Source organism: Tripterygium wilfordii, chromosome 22, assembly GCF_013401445.1.
Source record: "Tripterygium wilfordii isolate XIE 37 chromosome 22, ASM1340144v1, whole genome shotgun sequence".
NCBI lineage: Eukaryota > Viridiplantae > Streptophyta > Magnoliopsida > Celastrales > Celastraceae > Tripterygium > Tripterygium wilfordii.
In genome coordinates, this window is record NC_052253.1 from 438,233 (window position 1) to 461,282 (window position 23,050).

At 38.5% G+C, this 23,050-nt stretch overlaps 5 protein-coding genes across 7 annotated transcripts; 3 read left to right on the plus strand and 2 right to left on the minus strand.

The window, feature by feature from the left end:
* Positions 1 to 1,749: 1,749 nt before the first annotated feature.
* On the minus strand, positions 1,750 to 2,535 carry LOC119992007 (photosystem II repair protein PSB27-H1, chloroplastic-like). Its single transcript, XM_038838582.1, has one exon. The coding sequence runs from the start codon at positions 2,374 to 2,376 to the stop codon at positions 1,855 to 1,857; it is 522 nt and encodes a 173-aa protein (XP_038694510.1). The 5' UTR covers positions 2,377 to 2,535; the 3' UTR covers positions 1,750 to 1,854.
* A 1,871-nt stretch (positions 2,536 to 4,406) lies between these two features.
* On the plus strand, positions 4,407 to 8,721 carry LOC119992129 (probable protein phosphatase 2C 52). 3 transcript variants are annotated; one of them, XM_038838773.1, is made up of 7 exons: positions 4,407 to 4,590; positions 5,227 to 5,284; positions 6,005 to 6,461; positions 6,543 to 6,890; positions 6,970 to 7,087; positions 7,471 to 7,694; positions 8,027 to 8,721. In XM_038838773.1, the coding sequence occupies exons 3-7, from the start codon at positions 6,201 to 6,203 to the stop codon at positions 8,495 to 8,497; spliced, it is 1,422 nt and encodes a 473-aa protein (XP_038694701.1). In that variant the 5' UTR covers positions 4,407 to 4,590; positions 5,227 to 5,284; positions 6,005 to 6,200; the 3' UTR covers positions 8,498 to 8,721. The 3 variants fall into 3 exon arrangements, with proteins under 3 accessions (XP_038694701.1, XP_038694703.1, XP_038694702.1); XM_038838774.1 differs by lacking the exon at positions 4,407 to 4,590 and adding an exon at positions 4,654 to 4,883; XM_038838775.1 differs by lacking the exon at positions 5,227 to 5,284.
* Positions 8,722 to 9,707: 986 nt separating this feature from the next.
* LOC119990968 (putative cell wall protein) lies at positions 9,708 to 10,308 on the plus strand. The gene has a single exon (XM_038837120.1). The coding sequence runs from the start codon at positions 9,765 to 9,767 to the stop codon at positions 10,122 to 10,124; it is 360 nt and encodes a 119-aa protein (XP_038693048.1). The 5' UTR covers positions 9,708 to 9,764; the 3' UTR covers positions 10,125 to 10,308.
* A 2,516-nt stretch (positions 10,309 to 12,824) lies between these two features.
* Positions 12,825 to 16,217, minus strand: LOC119990459 (mpv17-like protein). Its single transcript, XM_038836382.1, has 7 exons — positions 15,631 to 16,217; positions 15,066 to 15,206; positions 14,858 to 14,971; positions 14,602 to 14,775; positions 13,805 to 13,920; positions 13,412 to 13,496; positions 12,825 to 13,109 (listed from the first exon to the last, which is right to left on the minus strand). The coding sequence occupies exons 1-7, from the start codon at positions 16,048 to 16,050 to the stop codon at positions 13,104 to 13,106; spliced, it is 1,056 nt and encodes a 351-aa protein (XP_038692310.1). The 5' UTR covers positions 16,051 to 16,217; the 3' UTR covers positions 12,825 to 13,103.
* Positions 16,218 to 17,093: 876 nt separating this feature from the next.
* LOC119992013 (pentatricopeptide repeat-containing protein At1g03560, mitochondrial) lies at positions 17,094 to 19,794 on the plus strand. The gene has a single exon (XM_038838588.1). The coding sequence runs from the start codon at positions 17,132 to 17,134 to the stop codon at positions 19,082 to 19,084; it is 1,953 nt and encodes a 650-aa protein (XP_038694516.1). The 5' UTR covers positions 17,094 to 17,131; the 3' UTR covers positions 19,085 to 19,794.
* The last annotated feature ends 3,256 nt before the right edge of the window (positions 19,795 to 23,050 follow it).

A 23,050-nucleotide genomic window follows, 5' to 3' on the forward strand; every position in this document is an offset into this window, starting at 1 on the left:
ATGCAACAATCACAACCCAATATGCATATATATAAGCATGCAAATTATTTATGCAAATCACACATCTCCTCCCAATGCGCGTAGCGCAACAAATCATCCACATTCAATCATTGACACACGACAGTCCGGATTCCCCCTCAGAGGCCGCGGCAATCAAATCCCCGTATAATCACGTTGGAACAGATAAAAGGGAATAAATCCCAGACAGTGATCAAGTCTCATGATGGTGTGTCGCGAGCACAACTATCGCACAAAACCAACCAACCACAATAATACCACCATATCCTCCAATACAACTCTCAGTCACAATCCAATCCATCCAAACACACAATTAACCATATTTCATGATGCATGTATATGACGATTCAATGAATAGAAATCAAGTAACAATCCAATGAAGTGAGTATTTAATGCGCTAGGAACATAATACAAAACCAAAACTCACAATATCACAATCAAGCTCTAGACGAATCCAAACAGAGACAACAGAATGTCGATAATTCCTAATGTCAATGACATTAAGGAATTTAACGAAGAACCAAATAACGAGAGGAGTAATATCTCATAATCTTTAATAAACCGAAAGACCAGGTATAAGAGGTCAAAGAGATCAGAACCCCTACCTCAATAGCCGTGCAAATCACATATGCGTCTACAGCATCAACTGCGTCTCCTCAATCTCCGTGTACGTTTCTCTCGTCTTCGACACACCACTCTGATCCCCTAGAACATCACTTGGTGATTAGTTCTTCACGTTGGCATCACTTCTTCAGTCATCTCCCGTGACTCGTAGATATCTTTCAATGCAAGGGAAAGGAGCTTATTCCGTGAGGTTTGATTCGAGATTTAGTTGAGCGGCTGCGGCTACTATGTGTTTTTGTCTTTTAAATTTTTTATAAAACAAAAGGTGAAGAAGGGGTAGATATACCGTACCCACTAGGTTTAAGTATTTTCTATAATTTCAATTTTAACCATTTAATTTCCTTCAAATTAGTCTACCACCCCATTTATTTTAATTTATCTATTTACCATTATAGGTTTTTAATTAAGTTCAATTATACCCCTACTGAAAATATGGGGTTTTACACGAGCTATCAATCTCGTACTCACAGAAGTTTCTTACCTGACGATAAGGTAAGTTGAGTCAAAACCCAACGTATGACACAAGGGTATTGTTCATAGTAAGAATCAAACTCAAGATTTCTCGAATGCATACGATTTGACCCTAAAAGATTTACCAACTAAACTATCATCCAAGTGATTGGAAATATATATTATAGGGTGTGTGTAAGAAGTAAAGAGGCCCAACACATCTATTAGAGACACATTTTGGGTCAAAATTTCAAGTGGGTTTGCAGCTCACAGACTTATAAATAAATCATGTCAACTATATATCATAAATTTTGTTGTCATCAATAATCAAATGAAGACATGATATTTAAGGTTGCCTATTCCAAGATGATTTATCGTACTACATTACAACTTTTAGTATACTTGTCAGTCTTCACCACAAACAAGCCCACTGGCCCGTATCCATTCAACTAACGGACTAAGCCCACTGGGCCGAAATAGTTGATATCATTTGTTTTGTTACTATCTGTCTATTTGATGCAGCTTAGCATGTTGACGGGTCGATGCTCAGCAAAAACTGACAATGAAATGACTCAGTAAAATCAGTGCTTCTTTTTTTTTGCAACGTTTGATCTTAAAGTGACTGAGTTGTAACAGTCGTCTCTCTAATGCACAAGCTGAATATGATTTTGTAGCCTCAAATTCTTAAAATAAAATAAAAATTCGAATAGTTAATAATATCGAAATCAAAAGTAATTTCAAATCTAAAATTATCACACAGCCTTATCTGCCTCGCTGTAACGCTTTCTCAGCGGTGTCCACCTCTTCCAAAATCCTTGCCTTGCGTTTCGCAGGAATGGGCGCAGTGGGCCCAAAACTAATGTAATGGCCCGATACAGCATTAAGGGCCGAGTACATATCCCGAAAAGAAGCCCGGCCCAACAAGGCCTTCTCTCTTCTATACTTGGCAACCCAAGTGTTTGACGTCTCTCTTAACTCAGCCACCGCAGACGGCACATCGGGATCATTCTTGTCCATGGTGATGGTGGTTCTGACTTTGCTGATGACTTGCTCAGTCTCTTTGACATACTCTTCATCAGAGGAAGCAAATGCTGGATTCACTGGGAAGAGCCATTTGGGAGTCAGAATAAAGGCTGTTAGGGACAAGAAGTGGCGGCGTAGAGGTTGTGGTTGTTGTTGCTGCGGCGGAGGAATGGCGGAAGTGGTGGTGAGAGTGGTGGGTTTGGTTTTGATTGTGGTGAGGGTTTGGGGCTTGTTTGTGGGGGTTAGGAGTGGTGAGGCCATGATTTGTGTGTGGAAGAGAACGAATTGCTTGGCAGAGAAATGTAATTTGTTCTTAGAAGGGGGCAGGAGGAGTTGGGTTTTTGCCACGTATCCTTATCACCTTATCTAAATCTAAGTCGTAGTTTTATGGATGAGAGGGCATCGAATAGAATCTAAGTTCTATATCCACCTGTCATGTAAACTAAAAAAATTGTATATATATTTTTCAATTCTGTGCTCATCGCAGTCTTTTATCCTCTTATCTCGAATATTGAGATTGACGCACATGATTTTTTATGAATCATGTATAACACACAGTTTTAGTTTCACATAGATCATGTATATAAATCTCAATATTTGTAATAAAAGGAAAAAAAACACTCGGATACTTAATATTTTTGTTTTCAATTTGTTCATTTACGAGCTATAAAATTAAAATATTTATATTGGTTGTTGAAATGATAAATTTTTATGATGTTATTATCCATTATAAAAAAAAAGACTTACTCAACAATTAGTTTATTATTATAGGAGCTATTGGTGACACTCAGTACGTCCATAATCATACGCCCAAAACATCCTTTTACAACATGATCACGTAGACCAAGTATTGTGAATTGTTTTTCATAAAAAATTCGATTAATTAACAACTAATGATTTAAGACTTCAAACTAAAAGCTCAACTATGGTACTAGACTATTAGACTTGTCCTCTCCTACTTGAACGCTCATGTTGCAATCACCACCCTTTGAAAGTTTTAAAACCAAAAAAAGGCAACTAGGCAAGCAACTATAGGTAGTTGCTTTATGATCATCATAACTATAGTCTCTCTATATACACACACACATACAGGATCACCATGAGCCCTCTCCACATTTTTTTTTGAGTGTAATGATGAAAGTAGAGATAAAAAAAAAACCATGGCAAATTAAAGAGTGGAAAATATAAAAATACTGCATGGGCATAAATGATTGTGGCAAATGGCAATCCCGGCGACATGGTGCGCGGGACTTTCTTTATAGGCAATGTTATCTTCAACGAAGGCCCATCAACTTTTATCTCAAATTCTATAATCAATTAATTAATATAAAGGGAGAATAAAAAATTACGATAAAAGTAAAAAAAAAAAGAAAAAAGAGAGAGAAGGGGGAAGACAGCAAAGGAAACACGGAGTGGAAAAGTGGGGATGGGAGGGGCTGGAATGATTCCGGAAAAGTGTGTGTGTGGTTTGTTCGCGGTGGAGCATTTAATTTTGTTTAGGTTTTAGACCGCCACGTCACGGGACTCCTAACACATCTATCAGTTTGCGTGTGCTTTTCCAGTTTCCTCGACTTCAACTAATTCCACTCTCTATACATGCGCGTGCCTAACACTTCAATTTTTGTCATGCATTTACATTTTATGTTTTTTTTTTGTAAAGATAAGAAACACTCACGTTAACAATTAAAATAAAACAGGGAGAAATATTAAAATTGAGAGAAAAATAGATAATTATTCTGATGCTTAGAATTTGTTTGGTATGTTCATTTTGCATGTATTTTTTGTGTTATTTTTTTGAAAAATAGAAAACAACTTCAAAGGCACGTTTTGTTATATGTCTTAGAAAACATGAATAATTTTTTAAAAAATAGAAAACAATTTTAAAGGCATGTTTCGTTATCTGTTTTGGAAAACACGGAAAATAAGAAATCATTGAAAAATAATTTTGAAAAGAAAAATAAGAAATTTAAAAAATAGAGAAAATAAAAAATAAACCAAACCGACAGTCAGACACTTATGTTTTTTTTTACCATGCGAAGAATGATTTGTTGATGGAAACATATGGATCAATTTAATATGAAATTTTGTCTTAAAAATAAATAATGGGAGATATCAATCTAAAGGGAATGATAATCAAATTCAAACAGAAACCTAAACCTAAACTTGGAAAAATTGATACGCGCCGTTGAAGGCGAGTGGTGGTTGTGTATGATTGTGTCATCGACTTGGGTCGGGTTGTCCAGGCCCAGCCCATGATGATAGCCACGCCCTAGCAGAGTTGGGCATGATCTCCTTTGTTGTTTTCATTCCCCTCCATCTCTCTCTCTCTCTCTCCACTTCGGGTTCTGTTTCACATTCGCCATTAATGCACCACCCTTTTCATTTTATTTATAAGTAACACCAAATTCTCAGTTTTTTGTTCCTTCTCTCTCTGTTTGAATCCCGCATTTGATCCCAAACCGTGAAATCGCAAAGGTACTGTTACTTTTGTTCTGTTCAATGTAATTGTTTTCTTTGTGGGTTTGTTCGAGCAAAGAGTTTTTGAGTGTTTAATACTCTATTGGGATATCACATACCGCAAGTACATACTCAATGCAAGTCCTCTTGCCTCCCTTTGGTGGGTTTGGTTTGAAGTGAAAAGATCTGTATGTGCTAGTGCCTAGTTCTCATTACAGTCCGTACGCTTTATGAAGAAACTGAAGAAAATATAAGAATTAAGGAGGAGAAATTTTTTGTGTTCTTCTCTCAATTTCTCCATTCAATTGTCGGTATGCACTCATGAAAGTTTTGTTTTTGTTATTCTATACTTGTTATGGTACTTTTTAGATTTTTCCTTTTGCGTTGGATTATTTTTGCTACATTTTTCTGGGTTACCTTTTTTTTTAAATCTTAATATTTACTGGTTGATCTCCTAAACTATTTTATTTTTGAAGTTTTTGACAAAGAATGATGGCTTTGCTTTTTCTTCCTTTTCTGCTTTTCTGTCATGCTTTATTTGTCATCGGTATTCTCTCTAGTGGGAATTCGAAATTTGTCAAAATATGTTGCTTTTTTCCTTTTTCTTTTTCATTTTCCTCCTTATCCCTTCTCTGATTGGTAATGTACTTGCAGTTCATATATCTGTTTGCGTGGAAAACAAAAGGAATTGGAAGCCATTATTATTTGAATTGTAAGTTTCTTTTATATTACTATACTTACTAGTTTCATGGTATGAAGCTTTGATTTCAGATTTGTGTAATCTTTTTTTTTTTTTTTCTCCCACCTCTCTCTCATTATGGCCAACTGAACTGAGAATCAGGGAATTTGACTGAACAAGTCCTTAATTTTTTCTCTGGATTCGCATCACGGTTTTCTTCGTTGTCACGAGAAGAATCATCTTAGCTTAGCATTCCAAAAGTTCTTGTTGATGTTGTATTTTTCAATGTACATCTATATATTTGAGGATGTCTTTATTTGTTTGTTTTATGCCGTCGCCTGATGAGAACAATTGTTGTCTTGGGGTCTTATGTATGGTTGGAAAGCATGGAAAATTTCCCGGTTTGATGCCTTAATTTGGCAAATAGGACTTGTATTCTGTCTTGTGTATTCTTGATATATGCTCCTGATCTCCTTTTGGTATCCATTCATTTGCTGAAATATTATTTGTCTAAGTTTACGGATTAGATTATTGAATCTCGCAATATTATGTGTCAATGTGAGTCCTTGTCATCTACTAGGACAAACAACTAAGACAGCCTTATAGGGAATATTTTATTTTCTGGTCACATGGAATGGAAGATAATGGTTCCATTTTGCTCAACTTGATTTCTTTACAATGCATCCATTTCTGGGCTGTTAACAAACTATATAATAAATAGGCCAATTGACTGCTTTTTCGTGTTTTGTTCAGGCTGATTCGCAAAAATCTATTGGATAGTATATGGTTAAGAGTAAATGCCCCTAGTTTTCTATATTGAGGTTTAAAGTGACTTGTGGGAATCTTTTGTTTCTGGGAGGTCCTTTGCTTGGTTGACTATATATTGGTTTGAGATCTATTCTGCAAAACGAGCACTGTCCACCAGATGTTTTAGTCCTGACTTGAGGAAATGGGGGGTTGTGTCTCAACTAGTAGTAAGAGTACGTGCAGTAGCAGGAGCCATGAAGAGACTGGTCCTCCTTCCTGCTTTGAGATTGGATTTTGCGGGAAAAGGAGCACAAAGAGAACATTTGCTGATCATGTTGTTACACTGCAGCACCTACCCTCTATATCCAATAGGATTTTCACAAATGGAAAGAGTCAAACATCTTGTATATTCACTCAGCAAGGTCGCAAGGGCATAAACCAAGATGCAATGATTGTATGGGAAGTAAGTTTTGGTCTCTTCCTTTTAGCTGATACTTAGTATGTTTGCTAATTGGTGGCTTAGTTGCATTTTGAATCTCTGCAGGATTTCATGTCGGAAGATATGACGTTTTGTGGTGTTTTTGATGGCCATGGTCCACACGGCCATCTGGTTGCCCGCAAAGTGAGGGATGCTTTGCCAATTAAATTATTGTCGTTCTTGCGTTCTTCACAGTCCAAAGAAAGTGGAACAGGTAGAACTTGTTTCAAAAGAAAGCCAAAGAAATCAGATGCTGAAGATCTTGAGGACGGTGGCTCAGCTGAGGATAAATTTAATTCATTGTGGCAAGAAGCATATTTGAAGGCATACAAGGCGATGGACAAGGAGTTGAGATCCCATCCTAATTTGGACTGCTTCTGTAGCGGGAGCACTGCTGTCACTCTTGTGAAACAGGTACGGAAGAATGTACTGTTCTTACTATCATTTTGAGTAGATTGGCCATTTTTCTTAATATTTTTTTTCATGCTTTAAGGGGTCCAATCTTTTCATGGGAAATATTGGTGATTCTCGGGCAGTTCTGGGATCTAAGGACAGCAACGATTCCATGGTGGCCACCCAGTTAACTGTTGACCTGAAACCTGATTTGCCAAGTATGTTTCAAGCTATCATGATTTGTTAGTTTCCTGCTGATGCTTCTCTGGATAAAAAATTTACATATTCTTGTAATCTAAAAATTTTAAGTTGCAAGAAAACTGTTGTACAGTATAGAGATAACGGTGCACGGTGCGACAATGAGGAGAATCGAGAGAATTTGTATAGAAGAGAGTAGGAAGCGAAGGGGAATACCTAAAAAGACATGACTTGTAATCGTAAGAAATGATATGGATTCAATAGGACTTAATGGAAGTATAAATAGAAATGAGTGACGGAAACGAATACATTTAGTGGATTCCCATTGATTTTCTCATATAGCTGACCCAAATTTTGGGATAAAGTCTTGGATGATGATGATGATGTAATCTAACTTGTACAGGAGAAGCTGAGAGGATCAAACGGTGTAAAGGTAGAGTCTTTGCGTTGCAAGATGAACCTGAAGTGCCAAGAGTTTGGTTGCCATTTGATGATGCCCCTGGACTCGCAATGGCTCGTGCATTTGGGGATTTTTGTTTGAAGGAATATGGAGTGATCTCTATTCCTGAATTTTCTCACCGAGTACTAACGGAGAGAGATCAGTTCATTGTTCTTGCCTCAGATGGGGTAATATTTCGTTCTGTGACATTTTCATCCTTGATTTCATTTCTTTGTATCATCTTTCCAAATTTCATCTACGATTTTAAAGGTTGAGGTGAACTTAAGGTCTTCCTTTCCTGGTAATTATTAGAAACTTCTTCGACGTCCATTCAATGTCCAAGCAGACCCTTTCAAATACTTTCCCAATACTAAAGTGAGCTGCGCCTTATGTAGATAATATAGAAAGTGCTTTACATGGGCTGCTAGGGAAAGAAGATTCAGTTGGGTTTAAGGAGCATATAATGGTAGTTTATTTGTTTCAATGAGTGCCATATAAGTCTAATTTGATGTTGGTACAGGTTTGGGATGTATTGAGCAACGAAGAGGTGGTTGCGATAGTGTCCACTGCCCCTTCTCGATCTTCTGCTGCAAGAACCCTGGTAGACTCGGCTGCTTGCGAGTGGAAACTCAAATATCCAACTTCAAAGATGGATGACTGTGCCGTGGTCTGTTTATTTTTAGATGGGAAAATGGACTCAGAATCTGATTACGATGAACAAGGGTTTTCTTCTGCAACAGTCTTGAGCAATCATTCCGGTAATGTGGTTGAATCAGATGATGGCCGAAAATCCGGGCCCTGCTTGCAAAGAAATTTTACTGTCAGATCCTCCGAAGATAGTGATTCTCATGGCATGTTGCCAACCGGCATGGAAGCTGATGGTGAGACATTGGCAGCTGGAGATCAAAATTGGTCCGGCTTGGAAGGTGTCACGCGAGTGAACTCACTCGTTCAACTTCCAAGATTTTCAGAAGAAAGACCGGCTCCATAAACTTGTGTTATTCTGGTAGTGCTGGCGCCAGCATCTTTGTAGTTCTTGGGATATTTGTGCTTCATTGTACCTAGGGGAAGGTAATTCCTTCTGGATTGATGGCATTGCTTTCAATGTTTGTGACAGCAGCACCCTGTTTGTTTCATCATGGGATGAACTCATCAAAATAGTTACGTGATTATGGTTTCACTTCCTATGATGAATGTTACATCTTGTTTCTTCCAGGTAATACTGTATATGCTGAAATTTATTTATTTCCATGTTTTGCAATTTTTTAGAAACCGCGAATTCTCTAAGTTCAACATGTCCATCGGACAGTTGGATCAACTCTAAATTCGAGCTGTCAATCCATTTCACTGCACGCTCTGTTTCTATGGTCTGTTGGTGCTTTGTTTTATTGAATTTACTGATGATTAACTGATCTGGTTGGTCACAATTTTTACATGTCTTCTTTCATTTTGTACAAGAGTATTTCTACACCAGCCAGGTGTGACACCATTTCTGTACCATAAAAACGAACCAGATTTTATTGGGTTGAATCTCATTTCATTTAATTGGATAAGTAAAGGTAGTTACTAGTTACTATATCGGCTTCAATACATTGTCCATTTATTGGCCGCAAGAACTGGTGGTGGAAAAAGTAGGTAAGGAACCAAGAGATTCAAAGAAATGAAGCAAGGCACATTAACCCTCACCTTTTTTTTGGTAAACCGAGAATGACCTGGCTAGTGTACCCTTCGGATATCTGAGTGACCTTAAATTTGGACTGTTAAGTCAATGTCCACCACCTTGGTGACAGTTGGTGATAGTTAAGACTTGATCAAAATTCATGCGTGTAATCCCCACAATCAGGACAAGCCCACAATTTGGGTATCACAGAGAATATTTCCCTGAGGGTGTCGAACGCACATACAGAATGCCTAACAACAAAATAACCAATTGGGCTATCTATACATTTTCTTTTTTAGATATGCATCTATACATTTTCTATTTGCATACATGTATTAAATCACCGAAAAAAAATCCACCCAACAAGCAAATAATTTATGAAGGAACATATTTTCCCGTCCTCTCTCTCAATTCATGCACACCCTGCTTTTGCTACCATACAACCTACTGTATTTAGCAGATGAACGGCCACTAACTCACCGCCCAAGAGTTCACCCACCTCAAATGAGAATGTGCACTATAAGAAACCCAACACATATCCACTCTTCTGCACCAAAAACGCAAAACACCCATTCGACACTTGAATAGTTCTCTAGCAATGGCTTATAGCACCATGAACTCACTCTTTGCTCTCCTCTGCGCAATGAGTATCCTGCTTGCAATTACAGGCCAAGCAGCTGGACGCAATGTTCCAAAAGGCTCCAAAAAGGATGTGGATGTGAAGCAGCTTGACTGGTTGATTAAGTCTGATAACAGTGTGCTGATTCCTGGCATTGGACGCGTGATTATACCACCAGCGTATAGGATATCACCTTACGATCCATACACCGGTGGCATTGGAGGGACAGGATCACCACCAAGTCATATTCCTGGCGGAGATGATACTTATGTGCCAAATCCTGGATTCGAGGTTCCCACTCCGGGCAGCTCTGGGGGCGCGTCACCTGCTAATCCTTAAGTACGCATTGCTGCTATGTTTGATTAATAATGGTGTTGTGCTTATGGCTGTGTGTCTAGTTTCTAGTCTGGTTCAAAGTTATGTACCGATTTCAATCTATCAAAGTTTCCCACTTTGAAGATGTAATAAATATCCAAGGTGCTTCCAGCTTCCTTCCATAAAATTATGCAGAAGCTGTTAGGCATGTCTGATGTCCTAGGTCTGCAATTGCCTCCCGTTTCACATCCTCTTAGTACACTCTGTTGCAGAGAGTTGAACATACATTATAGATCGACTGCAACGTAGAACGCTTGCAATCGTTCTCATTGTTCACTGATTGCAACAGAATGGAAAACAAAGCTATCACTCATTCACTTATAGAAACAAACACCAACTACTTCCAACTCTATCTTCATCCAACAGTGGTCCAAAGACTAAATCATGAAAACAATACCATCTCATGTCAGTAAATGACACTAATTTTTTCACTGCAGGCATAATGTGAACAACTAAATCTTACCCAAAACTGTACTCTATTAAATTGTGTGCCACAGAAAAAGCTATGGGATGTCTTCTGAAGCTAGTTTTTCTTGCGAAATGGTAAGTGATTTTTCTCAGAACAGAGGAGAACCAAATATATTTCACATCTCTCCCAAAACAAAATTGTCTTGGAAAATCCATAATTTGCCCACAAGAAAACATAAATTGGGAAAAGGACAGGGTCACAATCAAAGAAACTTATCCATTGATAACACCTAAACCTATAGTTTATCATATGCAATCCTCCATTTAAGTTCTAAACCCATCTAAACAAAACGAGACAAAGTCGCATTGAAATATAAAAGCTGGATTGATTAAATCATAACCAACAATTCAGTTTGATAGATAAGAATCGATGACTAGTGCCGCTTAATTCAAGCCATGTTCTTGCATCCCTAGCCAGAAGCAACAACCACGTACTGTCTTATCTTTCCCAACACAATAAATGATTGTTGTTGACCCTGCTTCATTCAATGAGCCTGAACCAAGCCTAGTCCACAACTACTGAACCCTCAACAATCCAAACACGAACAGAAATCTTTGAGCAAAAATGGAGCTCAAGGCAGAGCACACACATGGGACATTATGCCAATCATGGGTCTCCTAAAGTTCGACGTAGCTCATTGCCACTCCTAAAGCCCAGAAATGAGAAAACCCAAATCCGAGCACCCCACACTCCACACGACAAAAAACTATAGCCATATCAAACAATCTAGTAGACGTATTTTAGGATAAAATTCGATTCCAAATTACAAAACTCGCATCCCTCAAAAATCGAAACTTGCAAGATGCATAGATAAAAATAACACACCAACAACAGATCTTTGCACTTGAGAATTTCCCAACCAAGCAAGACTCTAAATCTACTTTTTTTTTCCCACATTGAGAAATTAAATTGAGAAATGTATCACCTCATCAAATTCAATTCTTTTATGCAACCAAGGAAAGAAAATCCATGAAATGGTTGAACTCTTAATTAAAAGCTTGTTATCTGAACCACCATCCCCCGGCAATACAATCAAATCATCAAGAAAACTTATTTTCAGACATTCGTATTTCCACATCAAAGAACAACAATATCCACAACTAAATCTTCAAATGCACAAAAAAAAATCATCCGAGCCAACACCAACAATTGAGCCGACTACTTGATTAAACTTCTACAATGTAGTTACCTGACGCGAAAGAACGAAGATTCATATCAGACACCGACCATCTTGAAGAGGATGAAAAACAGGAATCCAAAGAACATGAAGAGGAAAAGGTAATCGACAAACACAAAAAACGAGGTAGACCCATGATTCCTTTTGAAGCTCTTGCTCTTCGTTTTGTCCTTGATTTTGTTTGCCGGCTCGTCCAGGTCTTCAAGCTTCGCCATTGTTAAGTTCAGCCGAAACCAGATCTGGCGCTTCACCTGTGGTTGAACAGAATTATTTTTTGTTCAAAAATCCACCGCCTGTAATATGCCTTGCGCTCTATGACGGGACGCAGTAGAATGGGCCACGTCGGCCCATTATTTGTTTCATTGCTCTACGCCACTAGGGACTCCAGATCCCGACAATATTTGGACCCTAAGGCCCAATAACTTACCACAACTATGGGCTTTTTATTGGCGTAACTGAAACCCAGAAAATGGTCCATTTTGTCCACAACTACTCAACTAGAGACGTCAGAAAAGTCCAGTCTTGTTTGTTTTTTATATTATGTGGCTCGTAAAAGAAAGTATCGGGCTCCTACTTGGGCCCAATACTTGACATGATCCGCTTAGACAAGTCTCAAGCCCGCCACAAGTAGTCACAAACTGCAGAAAGGATGGTTGGATCGGGGGAACTGAGACCGGATAATTCCTAAAGCAGAACAGAAACGGATTGAAGTTGTGAATTCACTGAATTGCACCAATACTTTAAAAAAAATAAGAAATATAAAGAATATTCTGAAAACGTAGATTTATTTTATTCTAAGGTTACATAATTTGACGGCTCACGGTCCTACTTAAACAATCCCTAATTCGGACCTCTATTAAAAAAATATAAAAGAAACAAATATTTCTTAAAATGATACACACTAATTTGAATGCCTAAATAACGGAATTTGACCAAAAAATAACAAGACTAGTGACAAATGCGACTGGTCCGGTGCAAATTGATGTTTTGAGTCAACCCATCAAAAGGTACTTAAACCTTTATGCAACATCTATTCTAGTTGATTCCGATTAAGAAGACTAAACTGCTCTGCTTGAAATATATACTTGCACTGTTACAGACAGCCTTATCGACCAAGTTCAATGTTTATATGTACAGTAATTAGAATAATTAACTAAAGTTTGAAGTAAACCCTTGTGTATCTCAACGTATGGTGAGTAGACAAGAACTCCACTCGAATTCCTGTAACTTCAGGCCTCATCTCCATTCCAACCAGTTCATGCACATCCCCTTCACTTGTGATCATGGTGCCTACAAGTTATTCCTGTAGTAGTCAAAGTTTAAGCACATCAGCACACTGTCATAAGAGATAAATGGATTCTGGTAGAGATTTCGAAGATAAAAATCGTTCATGTACAGAAGATCGTCAAGAGTGGAGGTGATCAGAAAATCACTTTTATGGTTTAAAAGTGGCATCCAATTTTATTTTTTTCAGATACAGAACATAAAACAGAGAGGAGAAGGTCGAGTCCTTTCCGTTCTCCATGTCCAGGTTATTCTGAGATGTCTATCTTTGTTAATAGAACTGTGGAAAAAGATTAGCCTGAAATTGTAGTAGTGTCGTACCTCAGGAGTGCTGCTGGATGAAGAGATGGAGTTTGTGTCCAGTGCTCCCTCAGCCATTTGCGATTCAGATTTCTCATTCGAATAACTTCAAAAGAAAAACGTATTGTTAAAGAGATACTCATTGCAGCATTTTCCAACTCAACCAACATTTAACCAGCAGGTGCGTAGAGAAGAAGAAAAAAGTGATAAATTGACATATCATATCCTTCACAGCTCTCAGCAAAACAAAATCAGCGCTATAGATGAAGTGGAGAAAAATGAACTTCAGAAGCCTGATTATTCTTTCTGAGTTTCAGCATATAATTTCACCATCATAATCTCTGATAGCCAAAAATTCAGCGAAACTAGAAGATGATAATGACATTGCAGAAGTTCTTATGTGTAGGTACTCACGTCGAGAGTATGGTAACCCATATGAGCTCCACACAATCCACCCAAAGAAGTCTCTGCTCAATGGGGATTACACCATATGTAATTAAGTGAGCAAATGGCCAAAGCTTCCACCCTGCCTGTAACGCAAAGCTCGGTGATGAACATTTAGATATTTACAATAAGTGACTAACTAAAGAGTTGACGATTATCTACGAGTTAAAAAAAATAATTTGTCATCATACACCAATGAAACCTTTGTGGCTTGTGCAATGCTCTAAGCTCCTATTACATAAGTGCATTGCATTAAGAATATTTTAAGAGTTCAATAAACTCAGTTCCTATTTTCTTCAGAAATTTTCCTTTTTTCTTTCCAGCCTCTGACACATTCCCTCTATAATGCACAGTAATATTGTCTCTGCTGAAGGAACTCAGTGTCTCAGGCGAATAGCTGGAGGACATAAGGTCATTTACGATTCAAAATCTAAGTTAAACTAAAAATAAGAGCCAAAATTAAAGACTCGCTCAAAGTAGCCAGATATTCAAGGAAAACACTCAATTAAGCTGCAGGTCCTAGACAGTAAATCAATGGACATACGCTCCAGTAACACAAAATAAATAATTTAAAAAAAAAGTTTATGCTGGAAAACCAATGGGTCAACTTTTCAGAGAACAACAACCAACAATATCACAAACTAAAACAATATATTTGTTTTCTTCTTTGGTAAATTTTCACAAAATATATCGCAATCACAAACCAGTTATCAACGGCAATGAAAAACATTTATAGCATGGACAGAAAAAGTCAAAGGAATTCATACAGTCAGCATTGGCCAAAATGTCGCTTTGAGCTCACTAAATATATTGGCTGGTGATTCCAGGCGCAAGAACCCCAAAACTACAAAGTAGATGCTATTCCAAACTGCTGACCAAACTGTTTGGTCAAAGGCGACTTTGGCAGGAACCACCCACCAATCTTGGAAAGGAAATAGTGCCTGAGAACAATAGCAACTACATGATTCAGAGAAAATCTACAAATGATAGTAAATGGGGCAAAATTTGAACCATAATTATCACCTCGCAGAATTGATAGTAATAATGAGAAAGAGATCCGTGGAGGGTAAACCCAACAAGACCAGATCTGAGCACGCGTGTCCGATCAAACTCAAAAAGAGGTTTTCCTTCATAACACTGCACGTTCAACACTAAAGAATTAGCAAAAATAGGTCTACATAAAATTATGAAGAATTTCCAGAAGGAGAAAGAAATAGCAAGAACGACTCACTTGAGCAATCCAATCTCCCAGAGAGTAGACAATCCCACTTATTGCCATTTTGGCCAAAACTGGGTTGTCTTTGAGAGCTTGCTCATATGCACTCCAATTGTGTTCTGGAGCATACCTTAGTACTTCATAAACAGTCCATCCCTGAAAAGTATTATAGCTGATAATGTGATCTTTCTGATGGCAAAGAAGTCCACATTATTTTTCAATCCTAAGTCACCTTTAGGCAAGTGTGGGAAAAGAATATCAGATCTGGTTGTAAGAACTGAAGCATGCAAGTAAAAAGGTAAATTAAAAGATTTGCAACCCAAAAATGTGAAGAAAAACAACAAGGATAAGCCTTGAAGCAGACCCCATGAGTTGAGCTCTAAACAGGATTACCCCATCAATGAATATGCATACAAGCACAAAAGAGCAGGAAATAACTGACATCCATTCCCCAATTAGAAAATCACAGACAAAAATCATGAATCCGCCATATGCAACTAATTATGATCATGTGCAAGTAAATTACAAGCAAAACCAAACCACAAACAAAAACAAAATCCATTTGTATGATATCACTTACATGCCAGTAATCATAATCGATGGTGAGCAACCTCGTCACTGCAAGAGTTCCAAAGCCCAAAACAATAGTAGCATTGATTGCTCTGCTAATCAGCCTATCTTTAGATTCAATTTCTTCTCTCTCATCACTCGATCCTGAAGAAGGAGAAGACGAGGATGAGGAAAGAGCCTTGAAATCTTCGGACCCATATGGCGCAACAGACCCCTTTGCAAGCTCATCCTTTACCGTAACCACTTCTTTGTCCTTAATGACCGATCCAATGACCCAATTTTTCCTCTTTCGAATTGGGTTATTGGGTGGGCTGGATTTGGTGAAGAGTGATGCAGAGACAAGAACATGAGGGGTTGTGTTAGATTTGTAGGATGTTGTAATAGGTTTGGCTATTGTCGAGGAGGTGATTATGGAGTTGATACCTGCCATGGCTGGTGTGGTTTAGAGGGAGAGGATTGTACAGAGATGCAGCCGCGAGGAAGTCAACAATTCTAATTCGATTCCGACGGGATATCTTCGAAGTTCTAACTACTGTGCAACACTTTCTTGCTGCCGTCCATATTTGGCCACGTTTTACCAAAACGTTTATATGAATTGAAAGCAAAAATGAATGGAAGTGTTCTTCACATTTCACACATGAAACTGTATTTAATTTCTTGAAAGATTAACTGCGATTGTCGATTGGTTTAGAGGTGTCAAACGGGCCGGAAGACCAAGTTCAATGAGCCGTGCTAAGCTCAGCCCATAATCTTATCATGGGCTAGGCCAGGGGTTCCGGCCCGATTGACAATAGAAAACAAATTAACGATTTAAAAGATAAAGAACGGAATATACGTCAGCCGTTCTTTTGTCATAACTCAGACGCATTTCTTGAATTCTTCAAACCTGGCCATAGGGCTCTCAGCAGGTTGGGCCCCATAATTGTACTGTGACGAATGGGCCGGCTCAGCCTAAGAGTGTGTTTGGATTGAGGGATTTGGGGGGAAGGGAAGAGAAGGGAGGGGAGGGGGAGGGAAGGGAAGAGAGGGGAATGGAAACTATTTTTCCCTCTCCCATGTTTGGATAGATAAAAAAAAGAAGGAAAAAAAATTTGTTTAATTTACTAATTTATCCTTATTTTTATGTTAAAATATTATGTACAAGGGTAAAATAGATATTTAACTTACAAATGACTTAATTAGTAATCCCTTCCCTCCAAATGACTCCATTTTGGAGAGAGAGAATTTTAACAAAAATTTAATGAAATCTTCCTCCCAAATCCCTTCAAATCCCTCCCCTTCATTTTTAATAAACTATCCAAACAAGGGAATTGGAAGGAAACTCTATTTCCCTTCCTTTCCCTTCCCTCCAAATCCCTCAATCCAAACACACTCTAAGAGTCGGGCTGTTTGTGGGTTGCCCTATGCTGGCCGGACCATTTTACATCTAACCAGAGAATCCATTGGGCCTTTAGACGAGCTGCTCTACTAAAGCTCGCTCTCCCTCTTTGTCCGACCAGCCAAATCCCCTGATGAGAAGAATCCTATTGGGAAAACCCGTCCCGCTCCTTGCGGTCCTTCTCCGTCGTCAGCCTCGTCGTCCGCACAACAATGGTGGGTCAGCGCCAGGTATCATACAACCGGGCTCCACGACATGTCCCACTTCAAATCGCAGGTGGGTCTTCACCGCAACCTCTATTCCTCCTCCAGAATGGATAGAACCCTTCATTGACCTTTCTGATATTGCCTCCATCCCCCAGAATCCCAAACCCTCACCGTGGGTTCAACAAATTATCAATCTTCTCGATGGGTCTCTGGACATGGAAGCCAATTTAAGCTCCTTTTGTCGCAAATTCTTGATCAAGTTGTCGCCAAATTTTGTCGCTTTTGTGTTCAAATCCCTGGAGAAGCCTGATATTGCTATGAGATTCTTCGTTTGGGCTGGTAAGCAAAAGAATTACAGCCATACTCTCGCATGTTATGTTTCTTTGATTGATGTTTTATCAGTCTATGGTAATCTGGAAAAAGTGAAGTTTGTGTTTACTGACCTTAGGGAGAAGGGGTTCTTAATGTCAGTGTCGGCCTCAAATTCTTTGATAAAGAGCTTTGGATCTCTTGGGATGGTGGAGGAGTTGTTGTGGGTGTGGCGTCAAATGAAGGAGAATGGGATTGAACCGAGCTTGTTTACATATAACTTTTTATTGAATGGGCTGGTAAGTTCAATGTTTATTGAATCTGCAGAGAGGGTTTTCGAGGTTATGGAGAGTGGGAGAATCGGACCAGATCTTGTGACTTTCAATACAATGATAAAAGGTTATTGCAAGGCAGGGAAAAAGCAGAAAGCAATGGAGAAGTTGGCGGCTATGGAGGCAAGAAATATGGAACCTGACAAGGTTACGTATATGACACTGATGCAGGCTTGTTATGCAGAGGGGGATATTGATACTTGTTTAAGTCTTTATCATGAAATGGAGGAGAAAGGACTTGAAACCCCACCTCATGCATACAGTTTAGTCATTGGAGGGCTTTGTAAAGAGGGGAAGTGCTTGGAAGGGTATGCTATGTTTGAGAAAATGATTGGGAGGGGTTGTAGAGCGAATGTGGCAATTTATACGGCTTTAATTGATTCTAATGCAAAAATAGGTAACATGGGAGAGGCAATAATGCTCTTTGAGAGGATGAAAAGGGAAGGTTTGACACCAGATGCGGTTACTTATGGAGTTATTGTCAATGGCTTATGTAGGAAAGGGAGATTGGAGGAAGCCATGGAGTATTTCGAATTTTGTAGAGGTATTGGGTTGGCAGTTAATGCAATGTTTTATTCTAGTCTGATTGATGGCCTGGGAAAGGCTGGGAGGGTGGATGAAGCCGGGAAACTTTTCGATGAGATGGTCGAAAAGGGATGCCCACCTGATTCATATTGCTACAATGCCCTCATTGATGCACTCACCAAGTGTGGGAAAATTGAAGAAGCATTGGCACTCTTTAACAGAATGGAAGATGAAGGCTGTGATCAAACTGTTTATACATACACAATAGTCATCAGTGGATTGTTTAGGGAACATAGGAATGAAGAGGCCCTGAAGGTGTGGGACATGATGATCAATAAGGGTATCACACCAACAGCAGCTTCATTTAGGGCTCTTTCCATTGGACTTTGCCTATCCGGCAAAGTAGACAGGGCTTTAAAGATATTGGATGAGCTAGCACCTATGGGTGTTATGCCAGAGACAGCTTTTGAAGATATGATCAATGTGTTGTGCAAAGCAGGCCGCGTCAAGGAGGCTTGTATGTTGGCTGATAGGATTGTTCGCCGGGGTAGAGAAATACCTGGAAGGGTTCGAACGATTCTACTCAATGCATTGAGGAAGGCAGGCAATGTAGATTTGGCCTTAAAGCTGATGCATAGTAAGATTGGTATTGGGTATAACAGAATGGGTAGCATTAAAAGGCGGGTGAAATTCCGGGTTCTTATTGAAAAATGAGTCTTCACCACCATTTAGGTCCTTTGCTGTTATCGTGGGCACCACCGGCCCATCGATCGTAGCTGTGAAACAGAGGTGGTGGCATCAGATGCTTACTTTGTAAATATGAAGAGCTGTCAACTTGTCTCAACCCACATTAGTTCTACTAAATGGTTATTTGGCTTAACAATGTGGCAGCGAGTCTAGTGAATTGTTTGAAGTTGTGAAGACTACCCCAAATCATCTCAGCGGGCCGATGTGGCACTTACTGTACTCTTGCAGTCAGGTTTCAGATACGAGTTTGGAAATCTGGGTGTTGGAACATGAGAAGTTAGATTCAGAAGGCATGTGGTGGTAGAATTTTAATGACCTTGGTTTGAAGGAAAGTGAAGCAAAACCAATTTTTTGAATGACATTTGAGAAAGAAGAGTTGGCGAAAAGGTTCAAACACTGTTTTGGGTGTTTGATGGCGATTGTACAGAACTGTGATCAGTCAAATATTGCAAAGCCCCGATATCTATTATCGGTCCGAAGCGGGTCATAACGGCATTTCGGTCGACCCGGCTTCATAATATTTGGTTCTGTGATTGTGATTTTGTTGTCAGCTATGGTTCTAAGTTATAATTGATTATTCGGTTCTGTAAATTATATGATTTGATTTGTTGTCAGCAATGCTTCTGTTGTTCAATCTTTTTCACGGCTAATGGATGATGATAGATTGGATCGGTGTATTCGCTGTCAATCCAAATTTTATTTGTCAAAAAGCCCAAAACTTGGCCCGTCTCAGCCTGCACAGAGGAGAGAGGAGACAGTGTTGAACTTTAGATCCACGGAGGCCCAGGAGATGGGGGTTCTCCGCGCTGCTACGCCAATATAACTAGTCTACGAAGCCCAAGGTGTCGCAATTAATGGATCGAGGCCTCAATTGGGCTTTGAAATTCAGGGCTTGAATTTATTTCCCATCCCTTGTTTCAGTTGTTTGTCAATGACCGGAATCTAACGGTTATCTTTTAGTTTTTGAAGACAATTTTTTTTTTTTTTAAAGAAAAAGATGAATATTGTCAACCTACGTCGCAAATCCTCCTTGGACATGATCATAAGAGTACTCATCCGTCGGGAAATACTCAATTTGAGTAACTATTGTTCAAAGTGAGTCTGTCTCCACAACCCCAAACAAGATATCAACTGTCAATGAGTCATCCACAAATTTGTGTCAGGCACAAAATTCTTCCAATGCAAACGAAATACGTTCGTTACATTTACTTCATTGCCTGTGCAAATGCATAACCCCCAACCAAGTTTGGGCCTTTCACCGAACCTTCCCCTAATTTTTCCACACATTCTCAGAGTCCAAGGTCAAGCCTTTGATATTGATATTCTCATAGCCGCAAATATTTGATCCAGCTGTGAGTTGTAGGTGGTCCCTCGCCCTCCTTGATGATCTGTTTTGGTCGTTCACCAAGACCAAAATCTGCTTTTTCCAGCTACAAATCACATTGATTTGGCAACTTGGTTTGTCTTTATTGCATAGTTGAATGAATCCAGACTTAATATTCTTTGAGTAACTATTGCAATTAGAAAGCTCCTTCAGAATGAATTCTTTTGTTCCCTTTGAAATGCAGCCAACCTACCTAATTAAGTAGAAACGAATTAAAAGGGGAGTTATTAGCTGTAAATAGCCACCGAGAGTTCAGATTTGAGCCCTAGCGTAACAACCATACACACAAAGGCAAAGGGTCCACTAATGTTTGGTTCTCCCGGCCAGATTTGGGGTTCTACAATTGCTTAATAATTGTGAAGGCTAAAATTTTTAATCTAACGATCAAACTAAATGAAGTATCACATTTTCTTTGCTTTTATCTTAATAATGTCACATCATTCTCTCACATCACACATATCTTTTGGCTTTATTAAAAATTAATAAATGACTTCGCATCGTGTAAGTTCAATGGCGGATTCACTATTATAACAGTGGGAAGTTGTGCCCCTAGTGAAATTATAAATAAACAAACATAATCGTATTGGGTAGCTGGTTAAGAAAAAAAAAGTACAAGGCCCCCAGTATTTTTGTTTAAAAGGCCTCCAATGCCATCAATAATTAGTGGACCCAAATTTCATTAGCTATCATCCAGTCTCTAATCAACAACAACTTTACGAAAATCTTAGACCAAAAAAAAAAGAAGCCATATAGTGTGTGCCCCAATGACTGAAATTTTGGATCCATCGCTGTATGAGCCATCATATGAGTATTAAATTCTAAAATTCAATGATAATTGTAGAGTCTTGGATACGGTCATGCCATATATAGATATATAATTTATGCATGGCAATGGAGAGTGACTTAACTACCTCGTAATTACGTCTAAACTTTTTTTGTTTTTGTTTTTGAGGTTGCTATCTATGTCTTTCTTGCTTGATTCCCTAAATGCCCCTCCTTGTGCACACATCTGTTATTTTCATGTCATTTTTTTCCCTTTTGTTTTCCATGCCAAGTGGATTGAGACCAACTTTGTGATATAACTTATAAACTACGTACAAAGACCTAATGAAACCCGTATTAAAAATGTAATTAAAAAGTATTGATTTGGTTGTGATAACCAATAGAAATGCCTACGGTGGTCGGTGACTATTTAGATAGATGGATAGATTCCTTTGAAGGGTGTGACAGCCGGGATTGGATGAAGAGATAGAGATATTTTTAAACCCCCAATAGTGAATAGCCTCCTTTCCTTTTCCTTTACTTCTTCTTAGGTTTTCAATTTGGCCGTTGATAGAGATAACAAAAGAAGAATATGGCTTTTTCAAAAGCGGCTTTTTTGATTGCCTTGGAACATTTTCTTTATGACTCGCAAAATGCCAAAAAAAATTTGGCTTGCAAGGCTCACTGCCATGCCAAGTGGATCCAAACTAATAGCACACATAATGACGCTGTGGAAAATGCGCAAAGCTAAATGAACGTTTAAGTCAATAACACAAGTTACTGGAACCCACAAGAAAGAAAATAACTCCCAAAATGTTTCTATTAAATGATTACTGCCTCCATAGAATAACATAACCCTAAATAAATATGAAATAATTGCAAAATCGCAAAATTAAGACAATGTCCAAAACTATAAAAACGCTAATTTGAAGATCTAAAGAGCAAATTTTGGCTTAAATAATGAGAGTTAGTGGCAAAGCCTACTCTTGACGACTACGTTGAATTGAATCACCCTGTCAATTTTGCGTAATTTCGAGCTCGTGACCTTTTGATGTAGGACAAGTTTAATAGATTTCTTTGGTGCTGACGTAGAACGGTCCACGGAAGAGTTGCTTGAGAAGTTAGAACGTGTTCGAAGGAATCCAAATCAAAATCGGAATTGAAGTTGTTGTTTTTGGAAATTAAAGTTTCAGTTTTCAACTTTGACCGTCCATAACTTTTGATTCCCTCGTGTGTTTCCTTATTATAATATGTTTCCGAGGACTGATTTTGAATACCTAAAGTTGAGATTCAAAAGAAGATCAAAAAGGTGTCTTTTTGTTGTCCAACGCGGTTATTTCCTGCACGTTTTATGTTTTCAATTTTCCAATTCTAGTTTAATTAAGAGTTCAATTAAGGTTTGATTGTTTTTTCAGTCTATAAATAGTCTCATAAACGTTTGTAATTGATAAATTCAGTTTTATTAATAAAATTCCTTGAGGTTTTCTCAATTGTTCTTGGTGGATTCCAAGCTTCCTTGGTGGATTCCAAGTTATGTTGGCTTAGTCATGAACTAGCCAATCGATCTGTACTTTGGTCCTGCGTCACCTTTTGATCCTACATCACATAAAATATGCAATCGACCATCGATTGGTCTATCCGGAGTCAAATTAGTGATCTTTCAAAGCTACATAAGGAAGAAACCCAACTTTTAAAAATTAGGTATACAAGAATATATGGTTGGATTATGTGAAATAATACTTTAGAAGTCTGAAGTTTGATGATGTAGTCTACAAGATCAAAACTAA

Bases quoted from the DNA above. Each gene is read 5' to 3' on its own strand.
- LOC119992007 (XM_038838582.1), bottom strand. From the start codon at position 2,376: ATGGCCTCACCACTCCTAACCCCCACAAACAAGCCCCAAACCCTCACC.
- LOC119992129 (XM_038838773.1), top strand. From the start codon at position 6,201: ATGGGGGGTTGTGTCTCAACTAGTAGTAAGAGTACGTGCAGTAGCAGG. The intron at 6,462-6,542 runs GTAAGTTTTGGT...GAATCTCTGCAG, and splicing joins ATGCAATGATTGTATGGGAA to GATTTCATGTCGGAAGATAT. The intron at 6,891-6,969 runs GTACGGAAGAAT...TCATGCTTTAAG, and splicing joins CTGTCACTCTTGTGAAACAG to GGGTCCAATCTTTTCATGGG.
- LOC119990968 (XM_038837120.1), top strand. From the start codon at position 9,765: ATGGCTTATAGCACCATGAACTCACTCTTTGCTCTCCTCTGCGCAATG.
- LOC119990459 (XM_038836382.1), bottom strand. From the start codon at position 16,050: ATGGCAGGTATCAACTCCATAATCACCTCCTCGACAATAGCCAAACCT. The intron at 15,207-15,630 runs GTAAGTGATATC...AATACTTTTCAG, and splicing joins TCGATTATGATTACTGGCAT to GGATGGACTGTTTATGAAGT. The intron at 14,776-14,857 runs GTGATAATTATG...TATTGTTCTCAG, and splicing joins ATTACTATCAATTCTGCGAG to GCACTATTTCCTTTCCAAGA.
- LOC119992013 (XM_038838588.1), top strand. From the start codon at position 17,132: ATGAGAAGAATCCTATTGGGAAAACCCGTCCCGCTCCTTGCGGTCCTT.